Genomic DNA, 19,375 nt, shown 5'->3' on the forward strand with positions numbered 1-19,375 from the left:
ATGTGGCAAATGTCTTTTATTGAACCAGGTCCTCTCGAGCATTTTGTGGTTTCTTACATAATTGTTTGGCGTGAAGCCTCCCTGCACTCCGGTGTCATCATGGAAGTGCCAGAAAGCAGCATCAAACCAGTTTTCCTAATATTTTTACATGATTAGCTCAACGTTTGGAAAATGTGCTCCTTTGTTTTCTTGTTGTGATCTGATTGATGGCTACTCGTGTTAGTTAACCGTTTGCACAGCGGCAGGAGATTTCTATTTAACGTTTGTTCACCTTTGTACATGAATATGAGGTCGATCTGTCCTCTTAATGTCAGACAAGCACATTTTCCAAATGTCTGAGCTGTTCAAAGTGCACGATGCCACTAACAAATGAAGAATCAAAGTTTTGCCTTCAAAATAAAATTCATGACAGATTTGTGCATTTAGCCTTTTAAAGAGTCTCAGTTCTTCATTCATAAAATGATCTTACAGGTAATTATGCAAAACAAAAGATGACGTGAATATACAATGTGGGACTGATTCGCTGTCCCTTAAAACACGTTTGAAAAACCAAATACAAAATGCATTCATTTCTTTTTTGTAGATTCTTGTAAGTTCTCAAAGCATGAGGAGAAAAATTGTGCTTCTACAGTAAAAACGTTGCATGCCATAAATGAAATTAAGGCTTAAAAATATAACTGAGAAGCTCGGTTTGTTACACGTTTTTGTGTTTTTGCCGTACCAAAAATAAACCTGTCACGCTTGCATCAGGTAAAAGTAACTGATGGTCTTCGCAAGTATTAAATATGAATGCAAAGGTTCATGCAGGCAAAGCTCATGCCTTCATATTTACACTGTTCAATGCAACTGTTGAAAGCACAGAAACCAGCATCAGCTGTGAAAACCTGTTTCTGACGATCTGTGGGCCACTGCCTCACATCTGAAATGCAAATGTTTGTGTACAGATTTGATGTGAGGCCCACATGGTTACATATGTGTGCATTAAAGGAGAAAATGAGCATTGGTTACATATAACGCACGCGTGTGCGGGACTACAGAACTGATGCCTTCATCCAATCTAAGCTCGAGAAGAGCAGACAGGAAGACCTGAGGCTGTCACTGCTGCCAAAGACGCATTCACAAAGCGCAGAGTTAAAGGTCTGAATACCTTTAAAGGCGAGAATCGAGTTCTTGATTTCCAACAAATCTAAAAAAACAACTCTTACGTGTTTTTATTTCATCACAACTTATTAAAAACATTTATTCTTTGAAAAAGCTTTATTTACTGTAATGGCTGGATTTCACTCTGGTAGCGTGACACAGACTGACAGTTAATGTGGACAATTTTGGGGATCACAGGAAGGAAAACATATCTTGCATCAATGTGATGAAATAAATTGGTGAAAGGATGGCCGTGTTGTCTTTTAATTCAGGTGCTACCTTACGTTCACGTTTGAAGATTAGACCACGTTTTGCACGTCCCGCTTTGTTTCACTGTTCTGCTGCAGTGAGGGAGTCTGTGTCATGTGACAAACTGTCCACGCACTTGCACAGAACAGATGTGCAATCAGGTCTTCTGAATTTAATGCAGGAGTTCCTGTTTTATTGCTTTGAGGATCAGGGGGCGTCTGCCTTGGATCTCCCGTCGCAGGACGTATTCACTAAACAGGGAGGAATCCACTCCGCCGCCACACGACCCTGTGATAAAGAAACCTTTCTGCTGTAGCCGTTCCAGCACCTGCAGTCAGACACAAACCAAATAACAGCAACAAAGAATGAGGCATAACGAGAAGATCCAGAGCAAAACATTTAGACGTGATCTCTGTCTCGCTGGAGTCAGGAATACTGAAGGAAGGTGGGACTTGTTCAGCATTTGATGGCGTTTCCACCCGGTTGTTCGCTGCAAGAGTTGAACCTGTGAAGTGCATGCATTAAAAACACTCATTTTCACCATCATGCATACCAATAACTTTATCACACCTTTACCAAATACTCCCTGGTATCAATACTTGCGCACCAGAGCACATAATAACCACCCCAATACACAAAGGCATTTAAACAGTTTAGAAATAGACTCTGAAATTGAAGCCTCTGCAGTAAAGTATGGTTTAAGAGGCAGTGTAAGCTGCCTTCAACTCATCTGACCTGATTTCCTTGGGCAGCTCGTTAGATATTGTAGATATAGTCAGTATTTAATCAAAGCATCAAGTCTCTATGTGGAAAAGTAGGTAAAAGGGGATAAATAGCCCACTGGGTTACAGATGCTTGCTGCCACAGAAAGACACATTCCTGTGGAAGAAACCTGCAGGCTGGGGCGAAGTTCAGCTATTAATTAGTGCTTCAACCCTAATTATGATAATCACAGTAACTTACTGTAGATATCAGAACACACTAGTAGTGTTAACAGTACAGCTCTACAGGGGTTTGAATAATATCTAATAAACTCAGTTCGTGTAAATGGGGAGTCTTCTTCACACACTAAGGCTAATATGGCGCTCCACAGGGCTGTGTGCTGGAGCCACTGTGCTTTACACAATGGTAAATCCAGAATCCAATCTTTCCTGTGGTACCAACTCCCAGTTTGGATTTACTCTCTATGCGTTTATAACCAACACTGCATTTAATTATTAGCTGTTTTTAAACTCTGGCTCTCTTCAGTACAGTTTCTGGAGATGGCTGCCCCTCCCTGAGCCTGGTTGTTCCACAGAAGTTCATCCTGCCAGTGTCACCAAGCGCTTGCTCATACGGGGTCATCTGATTGTTAGGGTTTTTGCTCTATTATTGTTAGGCCTTTACCAGACCACGTGAAGTACCTCAATCCAACTGTTTTCAGGTCAGTCATGATGGCTAACTTTACTTTATAAACCTCCCGTAAACACTTAATGTCTGAGCTCTGTTTTTGTTCTTTCCCCTGACTTATTATGAAATGGTCAAATCATTGCATTTTCATTAGAAAGAGTGTTTGACACAAACCAGATGTTTTTGTGTTCAGTAAGTATGACAACAAAGGAAAGCAAGCAGCGAATCTGTGTCTTTCTGATTTACGGTTATTCTCTGCACTTCTTTTGTGTTTGCGTTTAAATGTGTTGCTAACAACATGTGAGCCTCAGGACCCAGGGTCACTCTCCATCTCAAGAAACCCATCAGCCTATCTGGCCTGAAACACAAACACTTCAGAAGTAGTCCATTAGTTCCCCTCTCTGAGCGTTTCCTCCTGAGGTGAACGCAGTGACATTATCTCAGTTTGCCCTCTGGAGGCTTCTGCTCTCTGTGCTGCTGGTCTGTCTTACTGAGATCTCCCCCGGGAGACAAAGGCAGACCTTCAGGTGATGAAATGTGTCACCCGCCTCAACACAGCGCTGTTACAAACCGACTGTCAGCATTCAGAGTATGCTAACATCACATAAAAACACATCAGGCTTTGATGGATGGTGGAAGGGTGGCATCTGCCAAAGACGGAGCTGACAGATAACAGGCGACGGCACATTTTAGAGTCCCAGATATCATCTTGACTCCTTTAGTTAAGCTGCAGCTTGAGACGGTGCATTGAACACAGCTATCACAGCGGCGGCTGTTTAGCTTGACTCTCTCACACTGGGTGTCTGGACGGTGAACTTCTAAATTCCAGGTCCCGTGTAACACGTCCATCTTTATGAAGGATGGACAGAAGCAACAGTCCAGATGCTGTGGTGTATAAACAACCTATGACAGGATGAATATAAGCTTTCATGTTGATTACGTCAAATTATGACCTTCCATCCGACATTGCAGCAGAAATCAAGGCTCATCAGAGCAGGCGATGTTTTTCAGTCTCCCATTGTCTAAAGTAGGTGAGCTGTACCACCAGTTTCCTGTTTTTAGCTGACAGCAGCAGCTGTGGGCTCTTGCTGCTGTAGCCCATCCGCTTCGAGGTCTGACATGTTGTGCATTCAGAAACACTCTCCTGCACACTTTGGTTGTAACAAGCTGTTATTCGAGTCCCTGTTTTCTTCCTGTCAGCTGTGGTCTGGTATTAACGAGGCATTTTGGCTCAAAAACTGGATATTTTTGACTTTTCCAACCATTCCATGTAAGATGAGCAGTTTCTGGAACACTCTGAGCTGCCCGTCTGCCACCAACAACCACGATACTCTGTGAACTTCTGCAGGCTGTCTTGACTGTGTCTACATACTTAAATGCTTTGAGTTGCTCACTCCAGCATCTGACATGTTGAGAGAATATAAACCAGTGTGGCTCAGAGGATGTTATGTACCTGAACTGAGGTGAGGTGGCAGTAGCCGTTGAGCGGGAAGCGGAGCACGTGTGTGGGGTCCTGGTTCCAGCTGGCGTTCATAGAACTGTAGACGATATCAGTCACCTCAGGGAAAATCTCCTCCATCAGCGCCCGGGATGCACTCACACTGATCCTCTCACCGAGCTCCGGCGTCACGCGGACCACGACACACTCGCAGTCTCGAGAAACGTCCCGGCGCTCCTGCTCAGCCCTCCAGCACTCCAGCTCGGTCTTTAGAGGTGCCAGCTGGAAGAAAGTAGCCTCTTCGTAGAGCAGGGAGTACTCCTGCAAACACACACACAGCAGAAACAAGAAAACACTCTCAGAAGCATAAGTGCAGACTTACACAGGCCAAAAGAACACGCACAATGCACACAAATACACACACATGCAGATGAGTACACAACACCCACCAAAAAATGCAGAAAACTCCACGTTTTCTTGCAAAAAACAAAGTTTAAAAAATGCATTAACACATATAAACGCTCGTTCAGTACTTTAGTACTAAAGGTGTACTAAAGCCTTGGTAGCAGCTGCTCTGCTGCTAACACACTAACCGAAGGAAGACTCTCGTTTTCATTTATTCTATAAACAAATCACATACAAAACCTTCTGATTCATTTGAAAGCTGCTACAAGCCAATGAAGAAGTTTGCACACGCTGGCTGCAGGCAGTTTCTGTTTGGGCTGTCATAATTGTGATGAAGAATTAATGAAGAGAATGAATGTGTCTTTGGCACGGACTTGCTGCCTGTTTCTCGCCTGAAGTCTCACAATGTTGATAACAGGTAATTTCCCTGATGCAAACATTAAGCCACTGCTACTATAAATCCTTCCATTCATTAATCAGTTTTGAGATCTGGGGTCATTTTGCTGCCATAACATGTTGCCTTCCTAGAGTAATGGAACAAATACTCATTTATTTTACTGCAGTTTATCTATTGGTCATTTTTATGATGTTTGAGAGAATATGACAGAAAATACAGAAAAGGGCAACAGAGTCACTCAAAGAAGTCTCAGTACTGTAAGCGACAGGCTCGTGTGAGACTCTGACAGGGGTTCAAGTCTTTCTTTTGACATTTGTTTCCCTGCTTTAGGTCACGCAGCAGCAGCGGTGAACTGTGGAAGTACCTGATCAGGCACTCACTTTGAAGTCATCAGGCAGGAGGAGCTTGGAGGTTCGCAGGAAGTTGAGTATGTAGCGGAACATGTCCCCGTCCCGATCGATGAAGTAGTGCTGCTTTAGACTGTCCAACACGATGGGCTCTGTGCCGTCGAACAGACGCCCGATTCTGCCCAAAGAGAAGGAAACAGGTTTCTACACTCAGCTGTGGCTAAATTTAAATGTACATGTTGCAGCTAAATCATTTCCTAGCTCACTGAAGGGTAAATGCTAAGTTAATTTTAAAAAGTAGGTTCAAAGATGATCAAGTTTATTGTAACAGTGTACAGTGATCGAGATTATGAGGCTTTTTTAATCAAATCTTCGCTGTTTGATGAGTTGAGATATCTGCATTTTCCTTAATGTGTGGACAGCAGGCCACCTTTTCCCCATGAAGCAGGAAGTAGATCACCGCTGCCTGTTAAACTATTCACAGATTTAAACTTTCTGAACAAATAACTGAAAAGCAAACTCTTTCTATATTTTGCAGAGAAGCCATTAAAACCAACTCAATATACTAAAATTCTGTTTCCTGAATCATAGGAAAAATATCCATTTGTATTGAAATGTGATAATTAAGGTAGCAGATATTCAAAATAATCAGTAATGTTGAACTAATTTGTTGATTAAGAGCTTTTGATATTGAGGTGTTGAGGTGGATTACAGCCTTAGCTTTACTCATACGTCCACCAGCCATCCTGTGTATTTTAATGGGGGGAATGTACTTTAAAAGCTTGGATGTGTGCCTCACCTTGACTCGGGGTACCTGGTGAGTGTGGGCAGGCTGCTGGTGTACATGTGTCCTCCTACATCAATGTGGACTGGTGCGTTGGTTTTGGTGAGCTGAGCTGGTGCTGGGATTCCCGTGGTACACGGGGGAGACATCGGAGACCAAGAAGCCAGCTTCTGACTCGACATGCTGCTGCAGCTGCCGCTGCTACGTCTGTCCTGGGACACAAATACACGCTGCAGTGATGGTGGTGCCAGTATATGAAAAAAAGACCAAACATAGCCATGAATATCTCCACATCCATGGACATAGGTTATCTTTACAGTTAATACATTGGAACATATTTATCACCAAGTCATGGAACTGCTATGTGTCTGTTTAAACAACAATTTAGCAACAAGGCAGCAACAAGGCAGCAACAAGGCAGCCTGCTATCAGTTTGGATCAAGTTTTCGTTTACGTGCAATCTGTGATAAATCAAAATGATTGAGGAGAGGCAGGAAATATAGCAAAGAGGGGAGATTTGTCCCCTTCAGCACACTCATTTTCATCGCCGCCCACGAGTTATGTATTAACTTGCGACCGCTTGCAGAGCAAATGTAACTGATTGCAACATGTTGGCAATCTGTGTTTATAAATTATGCAGCAATTATTTGCAAACCTCTCTCTGCCACCGAGCTGGACAGGCTGGAGACAACAAGGCGAACTGCACAACCACCTCTGCAACCCAAAGTGCAGCACCCTCAACCTTTATGTGAACAGCTGGTTGCTGCAGGTTAAACTAGAGAAATCTCTGCGTGTTGTCATGAAGTCATGCTCCATAATAAATGCATCTATCTGCAGCTCCTGAAAGATGTTTTGCGCTTGAAGCCAAACTGGGTCTCGTCGATGTTTGTATAAAAACCTGCAAGCAGGCTGGCAAACCTGACCTGAACAGTTTTACAGAGGAGCTGGTTGCTTAGAACAGTTCCTGCCAGGCAGACTCGGGACTGTCAGGTAAAGCCAGGAGCCTGACAGGAAGCTAAGAAGCACAAGGACATCCTGTCAGGCTCACAGATACGGCTCGGTCAGAGCTATTCCTGACTGCCTTGTAGGCTACGTTATAGTGCCAGGTGTCTGGCACGAAACAAATCATTAAGCTCTGAAAGGAACAATTGGCAGCCTGGTAGGAGGCCAGTGGCTGACAGGCTGGGAACACACGTCCTCTGGGCTTTCACTCTGCTCTTCTAGACTGATCCGCCGTTTCCTTTCATTCTGTTCCAACGGCTCCTTTCAAACCTGTTCTGCTCCAAACGATGGTGTTCATGTCAGTTCAACTACACTGAACACTAAATGTGAATGGTCTGCAGTGAGGATATGCCCTGAACATTTGCTGTTACTGGCTACATAAGCTGTAGCACTGTGCCAGTTTATATGTTATGATAATATGGAGCAATTCTACAATAAGGGCTACAGATGAATATGTAAGGGATTAACTTGCTAAGTAATCAACGACCGGCACTGCTAAAGAAAACAGCAGTGTAAGAGTGTAAGCAGCGGTTTAAGCAGAGATAAGCAGACCTTCCTCTTCCTGCCAGTGCTTCCAGCTCTCTGAAGAGGACACTGAGGTGTTTCCAAGCCAGACAGTAGACAAACTCTTCTCTGGCTTGTTCTGGGGCTTTCCCAGGGTCTCCTTACAGAAGAGCATACAGGAACCACCTCATCTAGACGGCATCCAAGAGGCATCTTAGATAAATCCCCAAAACACCTCAGCTGGTAGTTTTTAATGTGGAGGACGAGTCTCTCTACTCCGAGCTCCTCCTGAATGACTCGGTGCTGTTAAAGGATTTCTGCTGTGACCTTTCACATTCCTGCCTCGTCTCCCTTGACCTTAATTTTATAACCTCAGAGAGCGCAAACAGTTCAACTGTCTAATTCATAATTTTAACATTTTGCTTAATTCTTTGCTTGTATGTACATATGACATATGATCAAATTACATATGAATAAATATCAGAGTAAGCACCATGAAGGGCAAACAAACAGCTGAGACACCGGCCTCACACGATGTATAGCAGGTACAGATTATCACATCTATATAATCCATGTGTGCGTGTGTGTGCGTGTGTGTGCGTGTTGTGACTGCCCAACAAGCAGTCTGTACCCTGCAGCTATGGCACTAATGCATGGTGGATAAATTCATCAGCAGGTATAGTTACCCTTGGCAACAGAGGGACACTCCCAAAGACAAATCACTGCTTCTCCTCACATGATTGGGCCACATGGACAACACAGTTTCCTACAGGGTGAGATTCTGTAATTCTGCATTATGTTTACGTCAGAGCAACTTAAGTAACAAAAATATAAAAATGTACAATCAGATCATTTTTTATCCACTTACTACTGATTTAAAAACAAACAAATGCATGTACATCTGGGGGAACTGAACTGAAGAAGCTTTTTGGGTGAGAGGAGAAACATCTTCAAGCAACTTAAACGAGTCCAGACGCTTTTCTTTCCAAGCTCCTTAGACTACGATGACCTGCATGACTGAGAACCTTCATAGACAAATGCATGTACATATTTCTGTGCAGCCCTTAGTGATAAACATTTGTGACTACAAAGTAATGATTTTCCCTCGTACCAAGCACTAGAGCTGATGTTGTGCAAATGGTTTTATATGTTTGTAATTCAGAATAAAGGGTGCACAAACTCTGGTACAGGACTTTAAGCTAAATTCTACTTTCATTATTTCACTGAAAAACTGAGCACGTGTAATGTTTTGGTATCCAATTACAACCTAGATCTAAAGAACTGAACGCTTAATTAGGCTTCCAGGTTAGTGTTTGTAGGTCTTTATGTGCATCGATTTTCACACTGTGGCACCACTGAAGTAAACTACATGATTACAGATGTTTTATGTCATGTTCAAGATTATACGACGTGAAAATAACACAAAAGTGATGAATTGCTTTGTAAATGAAGGGTGCAATGGTTCGGCAACTGTATTTTGTTTTTATTTATTTCTCTGTATTTATTAGGCTGATCTGATCCCAGATGTCCCTGTAACAGGAAGTTCACCCTGATACTGATGTACTTCTTAAAGGCATCACGTTGTATTTGCCCGAGAACAGAAATAAAGTCAGAGTGCTTACTAAGGTAGCCAACTCGAATAGGTATGCTTTTCCTGAGCGTCTGTTTATTTTAATTTTACTTTAAGCCCCTAATAAAGCAGTTCAAATAAAGTTTTTCATAGATTACAGCCCACCTTAAACACCTACTAGTTTAATATTTTATTGCGCTCTTAACTAACTCTCCTCCTAAAGATGGGCGTCACATCGGTACGGGACTGACTGGCTGTCGGGTTTAACACGGGAGGCTTGAAGCTCCAACAGATGAAAACGGACCAACATGTTCCGGGTTACCTCTGTGGGCACAGGGGACCGGGCGCCGGACTGTGCGAGACGGGACTCCGTGGCTGTGGCAGGCACCGACTCTCTCTCATTCGGCTCCGCGGGCGACTCGGCGCGCGTCCCGGGGCGCACACAGCGCTTCTTGGCAGAGGGAGCTCCCGGGTCGTCCTCGTTGCTCTCCCTCCTCGCTGCTGCTGCTGCTGCTGATGTAGGCGATGTGTTCGACGTCTCTGCTTCTGTGCTTTGCTGCTGATTCAGATCCGCAGCGTCGCTGACCCTGCGCAGGTACGGGATCACGAGCTGGAGGTGGGACTGCGCGTGACCATTGACCGTTTCCGAGGCAACGTAAAGCGTCGTCGAGGGCTTGAAGCCCGCGGCCCCCACGATGCTGTTGAGGGTTGCTATGGAGACGGCACCGATGCAGTGGTTGGTGTAGGTTTTCGAGAGCTTGGCAGCGCGCGACAACATCTGCATTCTCGTGCCCAACAGGTTCTTCCCGATGGCTTTGTTCTCGTACCACGTCACGTCGCTCGCGCAGCAGTGGTCCCGGGGCCGCTGGAAGAACGCCCTGCACAGCGGGTTCCGTTTGGACACGTACCGGACGAAGCTGGCGTACGGACACTGCTCCGTGCCCGTCTCGTACATGCGCGGCAGCGTGTCCTCGTCTGCGTCCGGGCGCTTCTTGGTCCAGGCGGCGGAGCGGGACTTGTGATAGGGTCCGAGAGCTTTAAAATACACAAACTTTCTTCCGTCCTCGTCCACGGCCAGGCCGAACGAGTCCTCCTCCAGCTCCCGCTGGTTCTCTCTTCCCCTGGTGCAGAAATACATGCAGGTCTCAAACCAGACTTTGTTCAGAAGCCCAAACGGGGTGTCGGTGTTGAACACAGAGGACTCGTACAGTTTCCGCAGGTCCGAGCGCGTGATGGCTTGTTTCTGCACCACCGGACCGGCACCCTGCTCCTCCAGCCTCCGTATGACCGCGGCCAGGGTCAGGTTGGCGCTGCGCAGCTCTGGGTCCTTGGTGAGGTCCAAGGTGCGGCAGTAGGGCGGCTCGTTCAAGTACCGATTGAGAGAGCTCCGGATGCTGATGAGGGAGGACTTGCTGTACAGTTGTCCACTTTTGGAGCGCGCCTCGGCGTAAAAGGAGCGCAGCACAGCGCAGAGCGCATCCTTGTCCAGAGTTTCAAAGTCTGGACTTTGGGCTTTCTCGCTGAGGTACTCCCTGAAGATCCTCACGGCGTACCTGGTGGCCAGGCGGGTGTTCTCGCTCAGCTTGTTTCGCTCTGACCGCTGAAGTTCTCCCTCCGGGTGAGACTCGCGCCCGGAGGGGATGCTGCTGCCGAGTGGGTCCGCCTCCCCCTCCTCCCTTCGGTCCATACTCCGCATAACGACCGCTTGTGTCTGCGCGGCGGAACCGCTGGAGTCCAGCACTGTGCTCCCTGACTCCCACTCCACTCCATCTCTGTCGGACTCCTCGTCCTCCTCCTCCCCGGTGATCTGGACCTCCTGAATCTCATCTTCATCTTCCTCCTCCTCCTCCTCCTCCTCATCCCTGCTCCTCTCGGGGCAGCTCATCTGCTCCTGCTCCGTGTCTCCGCTGCCAGGCATTCTCGCCATATTGCGGTCTGTGAAGCAGTCCTCCGGCAGCGCGCATGCGCTATATTGGACCGCAGCGCTGAAAGCCTTTTGTGTTTAAGTGACCTTCAGCCGTGCACGCGTTTTTTAAGGTACGGGGAGCGAGCGCAGCGGGAGGGTAAATTTGGAGGCGCGCTCCCTGCCAGAAAGGCTGCAGTATTGGACTGAATATTGGACCAGCAGCACGAGCACTGATGAGGAAAATGGCAAGACTGCAGTAGTGCCACCGCCAGTATCCAAATATCTTTTTACTTTAGAAGCAGTTTGATACTTAACCGGAAAATTAACGGAAGGCAGCCAAGAATGAAAGAAAAGCAACAATAAATATCACGCAGCTTGTTTTAGTTACGTACACGCGTGGATAGCTTAGGTGCTCGTGTGTTTGCTGCACCAGTCACAGAGTCCAGTTGGTGCCTTATAAAAAGAAAGTAAGGTCGTGATACAAGCACGTGAAACAAGCAAAAATGCACATGATGTAGTCCAGTGGAGTTAACACGGTTAAAAAGAAACCCAGAACTGCAGCTCAGTGAAAATTCAATATCATTTGTGTATTTTTATTGTTGCAATGTAGAGAACATCCAGGTATATCTGTGACATGAAAGGTCAGAGTCTCTTTCTTGCTTTGGACCACCAATGCACGCAACATTAAGGCAGGAAGGGGCGATGCACGCAGATGGGTGTCAAAATATTCAATCAGAGGTAATCACAATTTAGAAAACGTGGCACATGACTCACGTGGGGAAAGTGGACATCAGCAGTAGTTGGAAAAGCCCATGTTGTTTATGTTTTGTATTTTAGGGAACTTGCACCCTTAAAGTTTATCATTTCAACTACAGAAGCCTTGCATTGTAATATAATGGGGTTGCCTAAGCTTATCATTTCAACTGCTGAAAAATAAAATTACTGTTACTGTGATTGTAATAAAGTGGCATCAACACAAGGGATAGGAAGCAGTACAGACAGGAGAACGGAGCAGCAAATTTATCAACAACAATACAGAGACCCATCTTTAAGCCACAGAAACTGTAGAACTGAGCTAATAAATCAAACTGATCTGAGCATTTCTTGAATATGTGCACTGGGATTTTTGTGCTTTTTGCATGAACAACATTGGTAATTGTTGAGGGACATTCGGATCTAAAAGAGAAGCACCTGGACCTTTGGGCCTTTCATTCATATCATTATGTTCAGTGGTTGCAAACTGTATGGATTACAGGCTGTGTTGCTGCTACTGTTAAAGTCATGTTCATATTTTAAAACGATGTTGATCGAACACAGACTGAAAGAAAAATCCTGTTTGTGAAACCTCAAGGTGAGCTTAGAAACTCTGGACATATGCTTCAGAAACTGAGGGACGCTGCGTGCTCAGTGTGGTAGTGACGTGACAAACGTGTATAAAATTGACAAAATAAACATGTATTCAAAATGACTTGAAAATATTGAGGCCATAAACTCATCAGGAAAGTGTTTATTGAGGTCACAAATGAAGTGAGCAGTAGGATCATTTTCTCATACTTTTATACAATTTGACTCTTTTGTTGGGTGAAGGCATGTCATGGTTGTGGCTGTGTGCAGGCAGGATGAGGACCCAAACGCAGCGCTCACGGAGGCAGGATTGAACTCAAAACACAGCTTTATTGCTGGACAGAAAAACCATACAAACTAAACCGGAAACTATAACATATTGCACAGAGAAACACACGGCCATGAATGCGGGAGAACACGACACAGAACTGAGGGAGACGCAGACATAAATACACAGAGGGTTAACGAGGGAAGTGGGAGCACACGGGGAACACAGCTGACACAGATAATCATAACAAGACACGGCAGGAGTAACGCAACACTGACGGGAGACTGTCAAAGTAAAACAGGAAGTACACAGAGGTTCAGACAGGAGGAGAGAGAGAGAGCACAGACATAATGGGCTGGGGAACACATGGAATAAAACTCAAGGAGAGACGAGGGCTCACAGATACACAGAGGGTAATCAAATAAGGAGCATCTTAACAGAACCCAGGAACCACGGCATAAATAAAGAACAAAATACAAAACACACGAAAACTAAGAATACTGGGCCAACGTGGCGCAGGACCATGACAAGGCAACCCCATTATATTACAATGCAAGGCGTCTGTAGTTTTTTTTAAATGAGAGTTACCTCCTCCTCTTCCTCACAGTTAGAAGAATTGATGCACTGCATGCATGCACAACTCTACAACATATTGTCCTTTAATGTGATGGCGGCCTGTTTCAGCAAATCAGCCGACACAGGTGCTGAGGTGAGGATATATTCTTAAACCTAACCAACAGCTTTAGTGCCCAAACCAACACAGAGGCTGAAAATAAAAGTAAAATATAAAAATACAAGTAGCGGTCCCTGAAATCTGTTTTCTGGGTAAAAGTGGTGGTTTTTCGCTGTCTGTGTGTTAATGCAGCTCTTTTACATTTCTTATTGTTGCAACATGTTAACGTACATTTTATAAATTAAGCCATTAAGTGCATTAAATGTCAGTACCAAGAGCCAGAGGTAACCTTGAAGTCCCCCAACCTAAAAGGAAGTATTGTACTGAATTAATGCATTTGCACTTTAACATGTCCCACTTATCATTATGAACCATTTGACCCAAAAGGATTTAGGTGAAATTGCTTTAGTTTGCAGTCATAGTAACCCTACCACACACCTACCATCGCTCTGCTTGTTTATTTGCATTTTTTCTGGGCTCGTTGATGGAAGAATGCAGCATTGATCTTTTCGTCTCAGACTCCCTTTCTGATGCACAGTTATGTTAGCAGTTATTTTAGCAGCTTCTTAATATAGCATCCCATCATGCTCTATGCCTGCTCCGAGCTAAGAGCACTGGTTCCTCCCCTGGGCAAACATGACCTTGATATACAGTCTGCACCCCATGTACTGCTCTCATTACTGTTGGGATTACATCAAATTATTATCTCATATTAAACTACAGAGCTTGCTGCTCCTGTGACAGAAAGAGTGGCGGCGATCATAAAATATTCTTTAGAGTGTAATCGAAAAAACAAAACTTTGAATTCATTCAAATTCCCATGAAAATGTGTGTCAACAATATTACAAAACACAACTGCACATCGACCACGCAAACAAAGCGCTTCATTTTTAATCAACAAATCATTGTAAAGTCCACTCACTGTGAACTCCAGTGAGTGGACTTTACAATGTATAATTCAACTTAATCGTGCGGTGTGTGGGATTACCATAAACCACACAACTCACACAAGCTACCGTTGAAATAACTGTTTCCCTACAACTACTCACAACATCACAGTCTTTGAAATGAAGAGACAGCTCATTTAGCAGGATAAATCATGTTGTCCCTGACTGATTGGCAAGTGGTTGCTGGCTGTCACCAGGTGATATCAGTTGCAAAGAGGCTGATGTGGTTGCTGCAGTTGCCTGTTATTTGGATGAAAGCCTCCAACTTGTCTGCAAACACTTGCCATTTGCTCTTCAATCGGTAATGAAACTCGTGTGACATAAACCGCAAACTGAGAACACTGGCCTTCTACGTAAATGTTGTTCTGTAACCAACACATTTCAAAAGACGCTGTTTTTACTTTAAGGCCAAACACTCTGTGCTTCTGGTTTGGGTCGTACTTCTTACACTTCCACTGGATAAATACAAAAACCTGCTAATGATCTGATCAGTTCCAAAGAGATTTTGGGTGCCGCACTGTATATTTATCTTTGCAACCAATTTCAAGCTAGCAACTGCTGGCAATCTCCAGCAACCACTCTCCAAAAGTGTGCACACTTTTCCCCATCGTCAGGTGGTCACTGAGCAGTCTCTAGGTTTGTTTAATTTGGGGTTTAGCAATTGATTTCCCAGCTAATGCCACAAACCGTTTAGGAACTGGTCTCTAGGCCTAAATAATCAGCTCCCTAATTGTCAGCCTTTTAAATTTAGCAGTTAGCATTCTTGCATTTGGAAATAGATTGTGTATCAATAATAATGACAATCTTTAATGACAATTATTTTTTTTAGTGAAGTGCTAATGCTACTAATGCTAGCTAGTTATAAACTTTACACAAACTCATTCTTGTCTGTTAGTTGATAATTATTGTTAATCAGATACTTATTGTTATTAAGTAACAAATTAAAAGAACAAACAAAAAAGCAGATATATCAGATTCCTATTATTATATTATACAAGTTAAATTGAGTAAATATAAAATGTGCTTTTGAAATGATGATTTAATGTATTAAGTGAAGAAAGCTAAAACGTACATGAGTAGAACAGTAGTGGCCCTCTCTTGTTAACTCAACTGTGATCACATTTTGTTGGAAAGCCAAGTTTAGTTTCAGTAGCCACACTCAGGCCACTGCCAGACCCGTTACTGTCTGTCAGACAAAGTAAAGATGCCTAAATAGGTTTAATAAACCAACAAATCTCATCAGGACCCAAAGAAACTCAAGAAACAGTCATTGAGATATTTCGGTCTGGAGAGGATTTCATTTAGAATGAGGCTTCAACAACGCATCCAGGAAGTCACAAAAAGAAGCCAGAAATGATCTCATGAGCTGCAGCCCTCACTCTCTTCAGTTATGATCAGTGTTCATGATTCAACAACAAGAAAGACGATCAGCATCCACTAAAGTGTTCCAAGGAGAAAACCCTGCTGGACACAAAGAGCACAAAGGCTCGTCTCACAAATGCAAAAAACATCTTGATGATCCCCAAGACTTTTGGGGACTAATGAGACAACAGCAACAAGTTTACATCGGGCATAAAATGAAAGCAGCACTTCATAAAAAGAACATCATACCAGCAGTGAGACATGTGGCAGTGTGATGGCCTGTTTGACTTCTTCAGGACCTGAACGATTTGACATAATTGATGGAACTACGAAATCTCTGTACCAGAAAATCCAGAAGGAAAATATTCAGCTGCTAATATTCAGCTGGGTGAACTGATGCTCAAGTGCACTTGAGTGATGCAGCAAGGCCATGTCCTAAAACATACCAGCAAGTCCTCTGATTGGCTCAACAAGCAAACTTAAGGTTTTAGGATGGCCTAGTCTCGAATCCAATTTAGATGATTTAGCATGACCTTAAACTTGGAAACCCACAGCATCTGCTGAATTAACACAAAGGAGGTCTGGAAGACTCACTGGCAGTTAATGCCATCAAAGGTGGCTCAACCAGTTACTGGGTTTAGGGGGCAATTCCTTTTAGGGCAGTGTAGGTTTTAATCGCTTTCATTTAAAAACGTCTTTTCTGTATTTACTCAGGTTATCTTGTTTAATATTAAAATTTGCTTGATTATCTGAAACATGTCAGTGGGACAAATATTCAAAAGGAGCAAATACTTTTTCACAGCACTTTAAAACACCCCAATTTATTATTGTGAAAACATAATTAAATTTTGATTAAATATTGCAAGAAATATCGCAGAGGTCTTTATTGTTTTACTTTGCATATTCTGCATAATTCAGTAATTTTATTATAGTAGGGACAAAAAGTCATGTAACAGCTGCAAGTGGAGCGGATTGGTGTGTTTTACATCTCTGTGCCCAGGGGCCCACTGTCTCATTATCTCGCCCTGTGCTAAAGCAGTTGGATATAAAACGGATGCTTAATTCCAAGATGTAGACGGGTGGGGCCTTCATGTAGGAAAAGAAATGTCTGTTGTAAACATGGTTGTGTAAATGCAGCTAACAATAAATGCGCCTGTCCATGCACACCACAGTGAAACGACTGCGTGCCAGCGTCGCTGCAAAGCAGAAATCATTTCACCTGTTTTATCCATTATGTGATATATAGGCAATGTTTTTAAACAGCTCTAAAGAAGCGTCAGCCTCTACTGCTGCGGCAGTGGCATTTGTCAGTGTGTTTGTGCTCTGGGGCATGTCACCAGGAAGCCAGAGACACTTCACAGGCATGAGGCGCCCCCGCATTTTAATTCTTGTTAGGCAAGCCCACTTTAGACCTTGCTACTCAATTAGCAATTAGCCAGCCTTTTAAGTGGAGACCTTTGCTGTGGTGTGTGATTCTGGCCTGATTTGTATGCAGTTTGTGCAGACGCTGATAAGAGCACCCGCAGTACATGCGCAGGTTTTTTTTTAATGTAATTTTGTGATGATTTGCATGCCAGGACTGCTGCAGGGAGATGGGAAATAACATGGCCCGTCTTCAAAGGGAGATCTGTGCACCAAGCACAGCAAAATGTGTAGGACTGCGCTTTTTTTGTCCAGGCAGATAATTTGCTCCCTGACTAATCTGCAGAGATAGGGAGAAGTTCAGAAAAAGCACTTACACAAAGAGCAAGCTGTAGCTCCGAGGCTTGTCAAACACCTGAAGAAATTAACACCGAGGTGTAATAGTTGGAACAGACAAGCATCAGCACAAACCTCCGAGGTAATGAGAGGATGTGTGTGAACATGTCTGCCTTTACCAGTATACACACAGCAGTGTATTGATGTATATATGAGAGCGCATATGTGCCCGGAGATAATTAATTTGTGGTGCGATACGAGACACAAGACTGTTTCTGTTTGTTTGTGTTGGATGAGGAAGCAGAGTGTAGGTGGAGGTTGGATGGAGCTAAAACTGAAGTAGAAACTGCACTACAAGTTTTTTTATTTCTTTATTCAGTTTATATATTTCTACATTAATCAGGTGGTTCAGTTTAAGTCTCCCTCTGGTCAGTGATTGGTCAAAATGTTTTACTAACTAGCAACTGCATAACAACGCTTCTGACCTCTTTAATGTTCAAGTCTGATCTTTATCTTATGAATATTTTTTGTAAATACGAGTTAGAACTTTAGAAAAATGTTTAAAACTTTTCCAAATGAACTCAAAGCCATAAGCAGAAAGCAAAGAAACTGTTAGTATTTAGTATTTATTTATTTATTGTCATTGTCAAGAACAATGAAATTGCGTTTGGGGCTTCCATACAACCCAAAAAAAAGAAGAAAATAATAAATACCCCTTAAAACCCAAGTGTACATATTTAACCCAGTGTGACTCCAATGCAATAAGACAATCCTTAGCAATAATGTTCGTAGAAATTCAGACAAAGACCTGAGAAACATGACAAAATACAACAATGCAACCCATTCAATATTATTGTACTGTGAGATATGATATCAGATATGATAGTTATCTATTTAAGAAAGAGGGGGGGGGGGGGGGGGGGCAGGAGGGGGAAGAGAATAAAGATATGATGCACCAATGCAGACCAGTTCATTGCTATTAAGAAGTTGGATATGGTTATTGTCCGTGAGAGGGGGGCAGAGAGTTCAGGAGCCTCACAGCCTGTGGATACAGGCTGTTGGCCAGTCTGGATGTTCTGGCCTGTATAGACCTGTACCTTCTCCCTGAGGGCAGCAGATGGAAAAGGTGGCGCGCAGGGTGATGTTGGTCCCGCAGGATACTGTGCACCCTCCTCAGACAGCGAGTGGGGAAGATATTACTGATCTCTGGCAGACTTGTTCATAATAACTGTTACTTATTATGTTTATGTTCTTATGTCAGTGTTGTTATAAAGAGATATTAACTGCAGAGGGATGAGAGCTTAATGTAACACCATTTTATACCACAAGATTATGCAGCGTGTAAATGTGAACAGTTTCACGCAGGAACATATTTACAGTGGGAGTTTGGAAAATGTAATTTGGGTCAAATGACCCGGGACCATAGAAAAACAAAGGCTCTTAAAAAAAGTCAAAAGTCTAGCAACACAACTTGGTGAAAATGCAGACTGTGATTATATCCAGAGATGGGTAATCCGATTACTTTTTCGAGTAACGAGTAAAGTAAGGGATTACTATTGCAAAAACGGTAATTAGATTACCGTTACTTTCCCGTAGGAACACTGCGTTACTGCGTTACTAAAACCGTGATTTTTTGCGAGAATGTCTCATGACAGTGACGTAAGCGAGTGCGCCGTTAGTGACAACAGCTGTGTGCAGATCAACAATGGATCACATATCGATTGTGGGAGAGAATATGAGCGTGCAGCGTTTAAAGTGTGGAAGTACTGACCTTACTTTGAGTTTGATTCCATAAAAAGTGACAAAAACATTAGTGTCCGCTGTGCGTGGGAAGAAAACTTCTTTTTACAGCGAAAAAACCCCTAAACTTCCAAGCAAGCACCGAGTAGCTATGACGTAATGGGAAACTCACAGAGAAACTCGCGGATTCTTCCACTGACCGCGGCACACCT

General features: G+C 43.6%; 1 protein-coding gene across 2 annotated transcripts; it reads right to left on the reverse strand.

Moving 5' to 3' along the window:
- Positions 1–1,561: 1,561 nt before the first annotated feature.
- On the reverse strand, positions 1,562–11,152 carry LOC146618154 (uncharacterized). Of its 2 annotated transcripts, none has more exons than XM_085372742.1 (5): positions 9,548–11,152; positions 6,165–6,361; positions 5,399–5,543; positions 4,232–4,537; positions 1,562–1,717 (listed from the first exon to the last, which is right to left on the reverse strand). In XM_085372742.1, the coding sequence occupies exons 1-5, from the start codon at positions 11,150–11,152 to the stop codon at positions 1,562–1,564; spliced, it is 2,409 nt and encodes an 802-aa protein (XP_085228868.1). The 2 variants fall into 2 exon arrangements, with proteins under 2 accessions (XP_085228868.1, XP_085228867.1); XM_085372741.1 differs by having other exon boundaries at positions 6,165–6,379.
- Positions 11,153–19,375: the final 8,223 nt, after the last annotated feature.

This window comes from Diplotaxodon limnothrissa, linkage group LG15 (assembly GCF_057381915.1).
Source record: "Diplotaxodon limnothrissa isolate DT_005_m linkage group LG15, D_limnothrissa_male_GT1.1, whole genome shotgun sequence".
NCBI classification, from domain to species: domain Eukaryota; kingdom Metazoa; phylum Chordata; class Actinopteri; order Cichliformes; family Cichlidae; genus Diplotaxodon; species Diplotaxodon limnothrissa.